This window comes from Microcaecilia unicolor, chromosome 8, assembly GCF_901765095.1.
Source record: "Microcaecilia unicolor chromosome 8, aMicUni1.1, whole genome shotgun sequence".
Classification (NCBI taxonomy): Eukaryota; Metazoa; Chordata; class Amphibia; order Gymnophiona; family Siphonopidae; genus Microcaecilia; species Microcaecilia unicolor.
The window spans coordinates 120,619,288-120,632,164 of NC_044038.1; the positions used below are offsets into that span (position 1 = coordinate 120,619,288).

Consider the following 12,877-nt stretch of genomic DNA (forward strand, 5'->3'; position numbering starts at 1 on the left):
GGTGGATGCATTTCGGCTGAAACTTAATGCTGAAAAAACTCAATGCCTAATACTCACCTCTCAACACAACAAGAACAAATTCACTGCCATTAATATACCAAAACTTGAACCTTCCAATTTCGGATACCCTAGAAATTCTTGGAGTTACCATTGATCGACACCTAACTCTTGAGAGTAACGCGAAAAACACAACCAAGAAGATGTTCCACTCAATATGGAAACTAAAAAGAGTAAGACCTTGCTTCCCAAGGACCGTCTTCTGCAACCTGGTACAATCAATGGTACTCAGTCATCTAGACTACTGCAACGCATTATACGCCGGCTGCAAAGAGCAAATAATCAAGAAACTTCAGACAGCTCAAAACACAGCAGCTAGACTCATATTTGGAAAAACAAAATATGAAAGTGTGAAACCACTACGAGAAAAGCTACACTGGGTCCCACTTAAAGAACACATCACATTCAAAATATGTACCCTAGTTCACAAAATCATTCACGGAGATGCCCCAGCCTACATGTCAGACCTGATAGACCTACAACCCAGGAATGCTAAAGAATCATCCCGCACATTCCTCAATCTCCACTTCCACAACTGTAAAGGTCTAAAATACAAACAATCGCATGCGTCAACCTTTTCCTACTTGAGTACACAATTCTGGAACGCGCTGCCGCGCAGCCTGAAAACGATCTATGAATTAACTAACTTCCGCAAAATACTGAAGACCCATCTGTTTAACAAGGCATACCACAAAGATCAACAAATGTGAACTCCTACACATATATCCAGAATTGTCTTATAATATTTGCTTGTTACACTACTATCATGTTTCATCAATATCATGTTACCCAAGATCCTATGTAATACTAAATGTATACTCTCTTATATACTTCCACCATTCATGATGTATTGTAAGCCACATTGAGCCTGCAAATAGGTGGGAAAATGTGGGATACAAATGCAATAAATAATAATAAAAAGTGCCAGCTTTGCCATTGCCCCTTTCCATTGCTAGCCCCTTATTCTACAGAGACAATTTGACCAGGTAGCAGATTAAATGGTCCAATATCCGAATAATATGTGCAAGCATAATTGATTTATAAGTTGCTGGCAAATGCATTGCTCGCTTTGGATATCAGGCCCTCTAATTCTAATTAAATACACAAATGTATCCTATGTTTTGTTTTATTGTTTTTTTTTCCTTATTTCTTTCTAGGACAGCAGTTGGAAGAGGAAGAGCTTGGCTTCGTCTAGCACTCATGCAGAAAAAGCTGGCAGATTATCTGAAAGTTCTTTTGGATCACAAAGTCCTTTTAAGGTAGCTTGTATTAAAATGGTACAATGTGTTGAGCCAAACATACTGCAATTTTCTGTCAACAAGCAGGAATGAGTCAGGCACACAAGTGGGTGACATCCAACAGTTCTGGGAGAGATGTAAGTGTAAAGTGTTGTTTTGCATTGCCTAATGGACCTGAAAATAAAGCTCTCCATTGTTCAATGTTTCTTCATCTTTGGTTTTCTACAGTGGGGGATTTTGTTTTGTCATTTTTAGTATATAGTTTCAGGTTAATTATTATTTTGAACTTGCTGTTGTGAGTTCTAATTGTCCTCTGTTCTTGTTTTCGATGACCCTGGCAGCCAGAGATTCCCACATTTGAGTATGACGTGGCTTCTTGATTTCTGAGAAATGAAGATACTTACCTGTAGCAAGTATTCTCCGAGGACATCAGGCCAGTCATTCTCACATACCCTCCCACCTCCCCTTGGAGTTATTCTTTGTATAGCTAATATACTCAACTGATGATCCTGTGCTCTCGTGGCGGGCATGAAGGCACTCATATACGCACAGTGGGGACGCTGGCACATGCTCTTAAAGTGGTATACGCTGTGAAAGCATTCCGCACCAAGCAACTTGGATGATGTCGCCCCACGTGTGAGAATGACTGGCCTGCTGTCCTCTGAGAATACCTACTGCAGGTAAGTACAGTGGTGGAAATAAGTATTTGATCCCTTGCTGATTTTGTAAGTTTGCCCACTGACAAAGACATGAGCAGCCCATAATTGAAGGGTAGGTTATTGGTAACAGTGAGAGATAGCACATCACAAATTAAATCCGGAAAATCACATTGTGGAAAGTATATGAATTTATTTGCATTCTGCAGAGGGAAATAAGTATTTGATCCCCCACCAACCAGTAAGAGATCTGGCCCCTACAGACCAGGTAGATGCTCCAAATCAACTCGTTACCTGCATGACAGACAGCTGTCGGCAATGGTCACCTGTATGAAAGACACCTGTCCACAGACTCAGTGAATCAGTCAGACTCTAACCTCTACAAAATGGCCAAGAGCAAGGAGCTGTCTAAGGATGTCAGGGACAAGATCATACACCTGCACAAGGCTGGAATGGGCTACAAAACCATCAGTAAGACGCTGGGCGAGAAGGAGACAACTGTTGGTGCCATAGTAAGAAAATGGAAGAAGTACAAAATGACTGTCAATCGACAAAGATCTGGGGCTCCACGCAAAATCTCACCTCGTGGGGTATCCTTGATCATGAGGAAGGTTAGAAATCAGCCTACAACTACAAGGGGGGAACTTGTCAATGATCTCAAGGCAGCTGGGACCACTGTCACCACGAAAACCATTGGTAACACATTACGACATAACGGATTGCAATCCTGCAGTGCCCGCAAGGTCCCCCTGCTCCGGAAGGCACATGTGACGGCCCGTCTGAAGTTTGCCAGTGAACACCTGGATGATGCCGAGAGTGATTGGGAGAAGGTGCTGTGGTCAGATGAGACAAAAATTGAGCTCTTTGGCATGAACTCAACTCGCCGTGTTTGGAGGAAGAGAAATGCTGCCTATGACCCAAAGAACACCGTCCCCACTGTCAAGCATGGAGGTGGAAATGTTATGTTTTGGGGGTGTTTCTCTGCTAAGGGCACAGGACTACTTCACCGCATCAATGGGAGAATGGATGGGGCCATGTACCGTACAATTCTGAGTGACAACCTCCTTCCCTCCGCCAGGGCCTTAAAAATGGGTCGTGGCTGGGTCTTCCAGCACGACAATGACCCAAAACATACAGCCAAGGCAACAAAGGAGTGGCTCAGGAAGAAGCACATTAGGGTCATGGAGTGGCCTAGCCAGTCACCAGACCTTAATCCCATTGAAAACTTATGGAGGGAGCTGAAGCTGCGAGTTGCCAAGCGACAGCCCAGAACTCTTAATGATTTAGAGATGATCTGCAAAGAGGAGTGGACCAAAATTCCTCCTGACATGTGTGCAAACCTCATCATCAACTACAGAAGACGTCTGACCGCTGTGCTTGCCAACAAGGGTTTTGCCACCAAGTATTAGGTCTTGTTTGCCAGAGGGATTAAATACTTATTTCCCTCTGCAGAATGCAAATAAATTCATATACTTTCCACAATGTGATTTTCCGGATTTAATTTGTGATGTGCTATCTCTCACTGTTACCAATAACCTACCCTTCAATTATGGGCTGCTCATGTCTTTGTCAGTGGGCAAACTTACAAAATCAGCAAGGGATCAAATACTTATTTCCACCACTGTATCTTCGTTTTATCTCTTTGGTCTGTATCTTGATAGTGATCTGCCTTGAGCCACCTTAGTAAAGCGGAATAAAAATGTTTATTTGCATCCTTGATATATACCACCTTTTCAAAAAATATGGTCAAGACAGTTTACAATGGATAGCCAAAAGCAACAATGAAAGGAACTCCACCGTAACAACAGGAAAGATAACACACTCAGATAAGGGAAACAAGGCAAAGAAGGGGGGGAATCAGGAAGGAGAGGGTAGGAGGGGATCAATCAGAAACCGGTTACTTGTCTACCAGGCATACCGTTATGAGTCAACTGAACCAAAAGCAAGCTCAAAATAATGTATTTTCAATTGACTTTTAAATGTAAGAAAAAAGTTCAGCTCTAATACAATTAAACAAATTGTTCCATAATTTGTGTGTCAAACCAAAAAAAGGAGGCAGAATTTCTGGTGCTTTCATACCAGGCAGGTTTAGGAGCAGGAAGAAGAAAACAGTTACTACTTAGGGAACATAAGGTATCTTGCAGGAGTGTATGGAATCAACAAATCGGACAGGTATATGGGAGAACCCAGACAAAAGGCCTTAAAAGCCAAACACAGGATTTTGAAGCAGGAGTGAAACTCAAGCTGTAACCAGTGTAAAGAGTGAAGCAACGGAGTGACGTGGTCATACCTTTTAGCACCATGCAGAAATCGAGCGGCTGTATTTTGTAATGTCTGCAGACACCATAACTGTTGCTTGGTGACACTAGCGTAAACTGAACTACAATAAACCATCCATGAAACCAAAATAGCCTGCAACAGGGTATGTCATGCAGAGAACTTCAAAAGACCACGAAGGGAGTGGTGACAGCTGAGAGAATACCAGCCTGCAGCACACAGGAGATCTGTGCTTCGAATGTGTGTAAATTGGGAATCAAACACTACTCCTAGGTAGTGAAAGAACTGAACTGGTGGTATATCCATACCAAAAAGATGAGAAACCAGGAAGGGCAAAACATAACCAGGGAACCAGCAGTTGGTTGGTTTAGCAGTATTAAAAACTAATTTATGTATAAGCAACCAACAAGCTGAAGTGTCCAAACAATCTTGTAAAAGCCTAAGATCCATCGTAGAGGGCAATGTTAAAAATGTCATAAAATGTAATTTGCATAGAAAAATGCTCTTAATATCATGCTCCTGGATAACTGTCACCCATGGACTAAGGAATATATTGACAAGTAGTGGGGGAGAGTATGGAAACTTGGGGGATCCCACAGGAAAGATTCCGCGAAGTGGATTGTGCAGTGATAGAGAAAAAATGACCAGACAAGTACGATGCAAACCATTGTAACACTGAACCCCTTAAACCAATTTGAGAAAGCCGTGACTAAAGAGTGGTCCACCAGATCAAAGGCCACAGACAAGTCAAGTGAAAGAGCAAGAACAATTTTAGATTAGACTTAAAATACAAAATTAAATCAACCCCTGGTTTTAGTAAATTGCAATTTTTGCATTGTATTTAGAGGCTATTGGATTGAGGGCATGTGGGGTCTAGGGTTTTTTTTTTTTTTTTTTTTTTAGATATGACCAGTGGTTTTGATTTAGTTCATTATAGGCTGCTATTAGTTTGGTATGATGAACAGATAAGCATTCATAGCAACCTTAAGGAGCTGCTGCTGTCATCAGTGACAACTACACTATCTTCAAAGCCCTTAAAAGAAATGGGCTAGAGTACATGAAGAACATCAAAGGACATTGCACGAGCCTTCTCCAGATTAATCCCCCCCCCCACACCTTCTGGAATGCAGTCCCTGAAAGTTTTGTGTTGAGCAAAGCCCATCTCCACTTCAAGAAGGAAATAAAAGCTTGGCTGTTCTTCCAAGTCTTTAATGGAAGAAGCAACAAATCAGTCACACACAAACAAAGAGTAGTGCTGGCTGCGCATATTGTAGCAGGACTTTATTATCCACTTCTACAGTACCCTAGCTGAAATTTTCTGCTCAAATTTGTCTATTGTCTATGTTTGACTTATTCTTGCTGTACTACATTGCCTTGGGTGAATTTCTTCAAAAAGGCAGTAAATAAATCCAAATAAATAAATTAATTCTGGGAGTATTTTTAGTGTGGATTGAAAACTTTTTACTGGAAAGACTGTGTGTAGCAGAGGTGGGGAGGAACCTTGTCCGAATATTTTTTTTTCGGTTGAATAAGTAGTGTCCCAGAACTTTATATTATCTTTTCCTATAAAATATTTTTTAAAGGATGTTGGGTGCACTTGTCCGCTCTCTAGCTATGATGGGTTACATGTTTATTTATTAATTCATTTATTCCCATTTTCCCAACTGTGTCAGGCCCAATGTGGCTTACATCACACTGCAAAGGCGGACACCAGTGCAGTAAATTAAGCTAATACATCATGAAATCTACATAAGAAATAAAGGAGAGAATGCGGAAAAAACAAAAGGAACGGAAAATCAGGGGAGAGAAAGGGAAGGGTGGATGTGTCCAAAATTGTCATTATATTGTTATGAATCAAGTAGTGGAGACACATGTTGAGTCCTTGGGGTAAGCTTTTCCAAATAACGAAGTCTTTAGAGATTTTCTGAAATTTATATGGTTGTGAATGGAATTCCGTAATTGTGAGCTGATGAAGGAGAAGGATGAAGCATATGTGGATTTATACTTAAGCCCGTTGCAAGTTGGATAATGAAGGTTAAGGTATGAACGGGATAGTCTTAATGCATTCCTCAGTGGCAGGCTGAGTAGGTCAATCATGTAGTCAAGAACTTCACCATAGAGAATTTTGTGTACTAGGGAGTAGATTTTAAATGTGATGCGATCCTTGACAGGAAGCCAATTCAATTTCTCTCGGAGCGGCTTAGCACTCTCAAATTTGGTTTTACCATAAATTAATCTTGCCGCTGTGTTTTGGGTGGTCTGCAGTGATGGCCAAGTTCTGTTAGTGGACAGCATGATCTGGTACAAGAGGTAATGGTACTAGGGCCGCTTGACAACAGTGATTATGATCAGGTTTGATTTAATAACAGGGTAAGAACACACAGGAAATACGTTAGCATTTCAAAAAGGAGACTATGATAAAATGAGGAAGAAAAAAACTTAAGAGGAGCAGCTGCAAAGGTCAAACATATTTACATCAGATGTAGATGTTGTTCAAAAATACTGTCCTGGAAGCCCAGACCAGATATATTACGAGGCTCATTTTCAAATCAAGTACACTTACAAAGTTACATGGGTTACCATGTAACTTTGTAAGTCTATTTGCTTGAGCACCTCTATGTATTAAAAAAAAAAAAAAAAAAGGCAGAAGGTATCTCTTTGACACCCACTTTCAGAATTATTTGCATCAGAAATGGTCTGTTTTTGCAGAAACAAATGCATGTCATGAGTCGGAGCCCCAATTGTATTGGGAGACATCAAAGGCAGTTCTTGGGGGGGGGGGGGGGGGGGGGCATTATTTCATATATGTGTGACCATGAATGTAGAATCTCTCAGGGACTTATTCAACTTGAATTCAAATATAAAGCAGCGAAGTGAGCATATCTTGCCCAGCCCTCCCTTTCGTCTGAAGACTCGATGTTGTCGGCCCTCGTGGCATTGAATTCACTGATTCACGAGCGCACCAAAAAGCAGCTCTTTCATCGCTCTTTTGCTTTCCATAGGTTTCGTAATAAGTCTGGCAAGTTGTTAGCAAACATTACAAAGTCATGGGTTGGTAAAAGTTTTATTCCATCCTTACTTTTACCTGATGGCGCGCATGTGCATCATTTAACTGACATTGCAAAGCTTCTTTATGATTATTATGCCTCCTTATATTCCGCACCTGAGCCACTCTCCTGTCCTCCCATTTTAGATTATCTGGAGGATTCTGGATTACTGTGACTTTCTCCTGAGGTTCAGGCCACCTTAATGCACCTCTTAGAGTGAAAGAGATCCAGCGAGTGGTTAAAACTCTTAAGAGGGGTACAGCGCTGGGACCAGACAGGTTTTGCGGCAGAATATTATGAGCTCGTGATTTCACAAATTTGCAGTCCACTGTCCTCTTTATTTTTTTATTTTTTGATGCTTCTATATTATCTGGCTCCTTCCGTACAGTTTCTAATGAAGCTTTGATCACGCTACTTCCCAAGTCAGGGAAATCTCTAGATCGTCTGGACTCGTACAGACTGATATCGCTCATTAATGTGGATTTGAAGATTCTGTCTCGGGTATTGGCGGATCGGCTTGCCCTGCATATCCCATCCCTAGTTGGAGAGTGTCAGGTGGGGTTTGTCCGAGGCAGCCAATCCTCGATTAATGTACGTAAGGTTTGTCTGGCTATTTCACAAAGTTATAACAACAAGGAACCTTTGTGTCTCATGAGTCTGGACTCAGAGAAAGCTTTTGATAAGGTGCGCTGGGACTATCTTTTTTTCAGTGTTAGAGTATGTGGGCATTAAGGGCTGTTTTTTTTTTTTCAGATTGATGCACTGCGTTTTCCTACTTTGCTTTGATTTGGAATTGCTCTGATATTGTATCCTGCCTGTTTGGTTATATATACATCTCTGAGAAAGTCACGAGCAGGATTTTCTGACCCCTGAGGCAGGCGCTTGTGCGCTGAAATACGGCCCGTGTCTGGTCATCATTCAATAAAGGAGGACATTGATTATCCCAATCCTGGAAGCCCAGTGTTGCTTTTTTCTGTTTCTTAATTAAATCAAGGACAGCTTAATGGAGCAGCTGATAAAGGAGCCAATGAGAGAAGGAAAAATTCTAGACCTAGTCCTTGGAGCGCATGATCTGGTGCGGGAGGTAATGGTGCTGGGGCCGCTTGATAACAGTGATCATAATATGATCGGATTTGATATTAGCTTTGAAGTAAGTATACATAGGAAATCAAATACGTTAGCTTTTAACTTTCAAAAAGGAGACTATGATAAAATGAGAAGAACGGTGAAAATAAAAAAAAGGAGCAACTGCGAGGTTCAAAAATTTACATCAGGCGTGGATGCTGTTGAAAAACACCATCCTGGAAACCCAGGCCAAATATATTCCACGTATTAAAAAAAGGAGGATGGAAGACCAAACGACAGCTGGCGTGGTTAAAAAGTGAGGTGAAGGAAGCTATTAGAGCTAAAAGAAAATCCTTCAAAAAATGGGAGAAGGAACCAACTGAAAATAATAAGAAACAGCATAAGGAATGTCAAGTCAAATGCAAAGCGCTGATAAGGAAGGCTAAGAGGGACTTAAAAAAAAAAGATTGCGTTGGAGGCAAAAACACATAGTAAAAAAATTTTTCGGTATATTAAAAGCGGGAAGCCGGCAAAAGAATCAGTTGGACCGCTAGATGACCGAGGAGTAAAAGGGGCGATCAGGGAAGACAAAGCAGAGAGATTAAATCAATTCTTTGCTTCGCTCTTCACCGAGGAAGATTTGGGTGGGATACCGGTGCCAGAAATGGTATTCGAAGCTGACGAGTCGGAGAAACTTAATGAATTCTCTGTAAACCTGGAGGATGTAATGGGGCAGTTCTACAAACTGAAGAGTAGCAAATCTCCTGGACCGGATGGTATTCATCCCAGAGTACTGATAGAACTGAAAAATGAGCTTGCAGAGCTATTAGAAATATGTAATTTATCCTTAAAATCGAGCATGGTATCAGAAGATTAGAGGGTGACCAATGCAATGTCGATATTTAAAAAAGGTTCCAGAGGAGATCCGGGAAATTATAGACTGGTGAGTCTGACGTCTGTGCTGAGCAAAATGGTAGAGACTATTATTAACAAAATTACAAAAGCATGGATTAATGAGACAAAGTCAACATGGATTTAGTGAAGGGAAATCTTGCCTCACCAATCTACTACATTTCTTTGAAGGTGTGAACAAACATGTGGATAAAGGTGAGCCGGTTGATATTGTGTATCTGGATTTTCAGAAGGCGTTTGACAAAGTACCTCATGATAGACACCAGAGGAAATTGGAGAGTCATGGGATAGGAGGTAGTGTTCTGTTGTGGATTAAAAACTGGTTAAAAGATAGAAAACAGAGAGTAGGGTTAAATGGTCAGTATTCTCAGTGGAGAAGGGTAGTTAGTGGGGTTCCCCGGGGTCTGTGCTAGGACCGCTGCTTTTTAACATATATCTTTAATGATTTTTATTGATGATTACTTTCACATTTCAACATTTAAACATGACATGTTCACACAATGTACCTCACATTACAGTTTACTTATACAAGTCCACCATCACTTTTATTAGTTAACTCCCGTACTAAACACTTACCTAACAATCCCCCTCTACGCCCTTCCCCACCCCTCCCCCGCATGCACATAGTCTCAATAGTTCAAAATATAGTTATTTCTTTTGATGGTAATGTTAACCACAAAGGCTCCCATTTTGCTTTAAATCGGGCTCTTTGGTCACTCTCTATGGCCTGTATCCCACATCTGTCTACCCGCACCAACTGTATCATTTGCGATCTCCAGAGGATCAGCGAGGGTCCCTCCTTCATCAGCCACGACCCTAAAATGGTAGTTATTCCCACTAATATGCTCGTTTGCATAAACTCTTTCAGGCCCTTAGGTGGCTCTTCATTATATTTATACACATTAAACAGCATCATAGGATCATATTGCAAAGTGCATCCCCACATCTTCTCCACCGACTGCAGCATATGTGTCCAAAATTGCTTAACCAGTGAACATCTCCAGAACATGTGTCCATGCGTGGCTGCTCCACTCCCACATTTTGGACATTTATCATCCCTTACTATTTTTGCACAGTATGCCCTATGCGGTGATATATGCATCCTCAAGAGAAACTTGTATAACTTCTCTCTCTGTGGAATTGACATTCTCTGCCTGTACAAGCTTTTAATATACTGTTTACATGTCTCATCTGTTACTATACAGCTTAAGTCCTGCGACCTCTTGAAGGCCAATTGCGCATAGTCTAGTTCTGTTGTCGTATCTTTCAAATATTGATGGTGAAATTTCAGTGGTACTGACTGTTGAGATCCCAGTGCAAATGCCTCTGGAAGCACTTCTGAGACATTTTCTGTCAAGTCAGTCCATGACAAAGTTGAAATGTAATGTAGTAATTGCCAATATTCAAAATCATAACCACCCTTAATCCCATATCGTTCTTGTAATTCAGAATACGCTTTCATCTGCCCCTTCTCGTTTAACACCTGTGCCAGGCAGACTATCCCTTTCCGGGCCCATTGACTAAATATACTTCCTCCCTGCCCAGGCGGGAATGCCGAATTGTTACATATGGACAATAAGGGGGTGGTCTTTGCAGAGAACTGATGCCTTCTACATATCCACCTCCACGTAGATCTGAGTGGGCGTAATAGTGGATGGATCTTATCATCCTTCAGCGGGTTCCCCCCCCTCCTGAATGCAAGAGATGACTAAAATGTGTGTCGGGGTATATAGACGTCTCAGCTGTTGTGAGGGAGAAATCTGACCTGTTTCTAAACCAGTCATTTATGTGTCTCATCGAACATGCTACTGTCAATGCTCTAACATTTAGCAAGCCCATCTCCCCATATTCTCGGGGAGTTCAATTCTGGTCGCCGCATCTCAAGAAAGATATAGCAGAATTGGAAAAGGTGCAGCGAAGGGCGACTAAAATGATAGCGGGGATGGGACGACTTCCCTATGAAGAAAGACTAAGGAGGCTAGGGCTTTTCAGCTTGGAGAAGAGATGGCTGAGGGGAGACATGATAGAGGTATATAAAATAATGAGTGGAGTGGAACAGGTGGAAGTGAAACGTATGTTCACACTTTCCAAAAATACTAGGACTAGGGGGCATGCGATGAAACTACAGTGTAGTAAATTTAAAACAAATCGGAGAAAATTTTTCTTCAGCCAACGCATAATTAAACTCTGGAATTCGTTGCTGGAAAATGTGGTGAAGGCAGTTAGCTTGACAGAGTTTAAAAAGGGGTTAGACGGTTTCCTAAAGGACAAGTCCATAAACCGCTACTAAATGGACTTGGGAAAAATCCACAATTCCAGGAATAACATGTATAGAATGTTTGTACGTTTGGGAAACTTGCCAGGTGCCCTTGGCCTGGATTGGCCGCTGTCGTGGACAGGATGCTGGGCTTGATGGACCCTTGGTCTTTTCCCAGTATGGCATTACTTATGTACTTATGCTATCAACTTTAACGATATTCTGGGATGTTTCCCCTGCCACATAAATTTCTGAATAAGCCTGTTCAATATCTTTTTCTGTTTAGCTCTCAGGAACAGAGGGAGTTGCTGGAAAATATATAGCCACTTTGGCACCAGTAGCATGTTAATTAATGCCACCCGGCCCCATAATGAGATGGGTAAGTTCTGCCACAGATCCAGCCTCCTACGTGTCTCCTCTAACAGTGGGTTTAAGTTTATTACGTAAAGGGAGGGTAGGGTCTTTCGGGATCTGCATCCCCAAGTACTTTAGTGCCCTGTCTTCCCACCTAAGCGGAAAAGTTTCTTTCCAGGATTGTCTCAGTTTGTCGTCTAGCGCCAAGGCACAGGATTTCTGTAAATTAAGGGAGAATCCCGACAATTGCCCATACTGTCCTATCTCGCTCAATACATGTTGTAAGGATATTTGTGGCTCGGATAATATAATTAAAATGTCATCTGTGTATGCAAGCGCCTTCACCTCTTCCCCTCCTATATGTATTCCCTTTATCTCCTCTGAAGTGTTCAGTATTAGTATTCTAATTAAGGTTTCTAACGCGATGTCAGACAGCAGTTATGGCACCTTCATCATCTTTCAGTGGTGGTATGGTTCGACTCCCTGCCCATGGTTTTACCAGCCGTGCCAACATGCCTCCTGTTCTATTCCCGTACCGGTAAAACCTGTATTTTTGAAATATCAACTGACGCTGTGTCTGCTGGTGTATTAAAGAATTTACAGTGGCCTGCAACGCCGTATAGTCATCCCTGTTTGATTGCGTGGGGGAGTTTATATATTTGTTTAGCTTTGCGTAGATTTTTATTTAAATTTACGATTCCCATTGCTACCTTCTTCCTGTGCCTTGCAACATAGGCAATGATATCGCCGCGAAGAACTGCCTTTGCTGCCCCCTAGAACAGCTGCGGATTGTCTGTGTTGTTGATTATATAACGAATATTCTTCCCATTTTTTATGTATGTACTCCTTAAACTCGCTGTCTCGCACGAAGTGTCTCGGGAATCTCCACCCTCTAATTTCACTATAAGTCCCTGGGGCTTCTAGGTCCACCCACACTGGTGCAAGATCTGATATTACCACTTGTTGTATTTCTGCTTCTGTCACCCAGGGGAATAAGTGTCCTGATGTGAAAAT

At 41.7% G+C, this 12,877-nt stretch overlaps 1 protein-coding gene across 6 annotated transcripts in view; it reads left to right on the forward strand.

Moving 5' to 3' along the window:
• RUFY1 (RUN and FYVE domain containing 1) overlaps nt 1-12,877 on the forward strand; it is a 744,748-nt gene that overhangs the window by 121,756 nt on the left and 610,115 nt on the right. For all 6 annotated transcript variants that reach the window (XM_030213172.1, XM_030213171.1, XM_030213174.1 and 3 more), the window contains one exon: nt 1,215-1,316. In XM_030213172.1, coding sequence (XP_030069032.1) covers nt 1,215-1,316 — 102 coding nt within the window. The remainder of the gene's footprint in view (nt 1-1,214; nt 1,317-12,877) is intronic.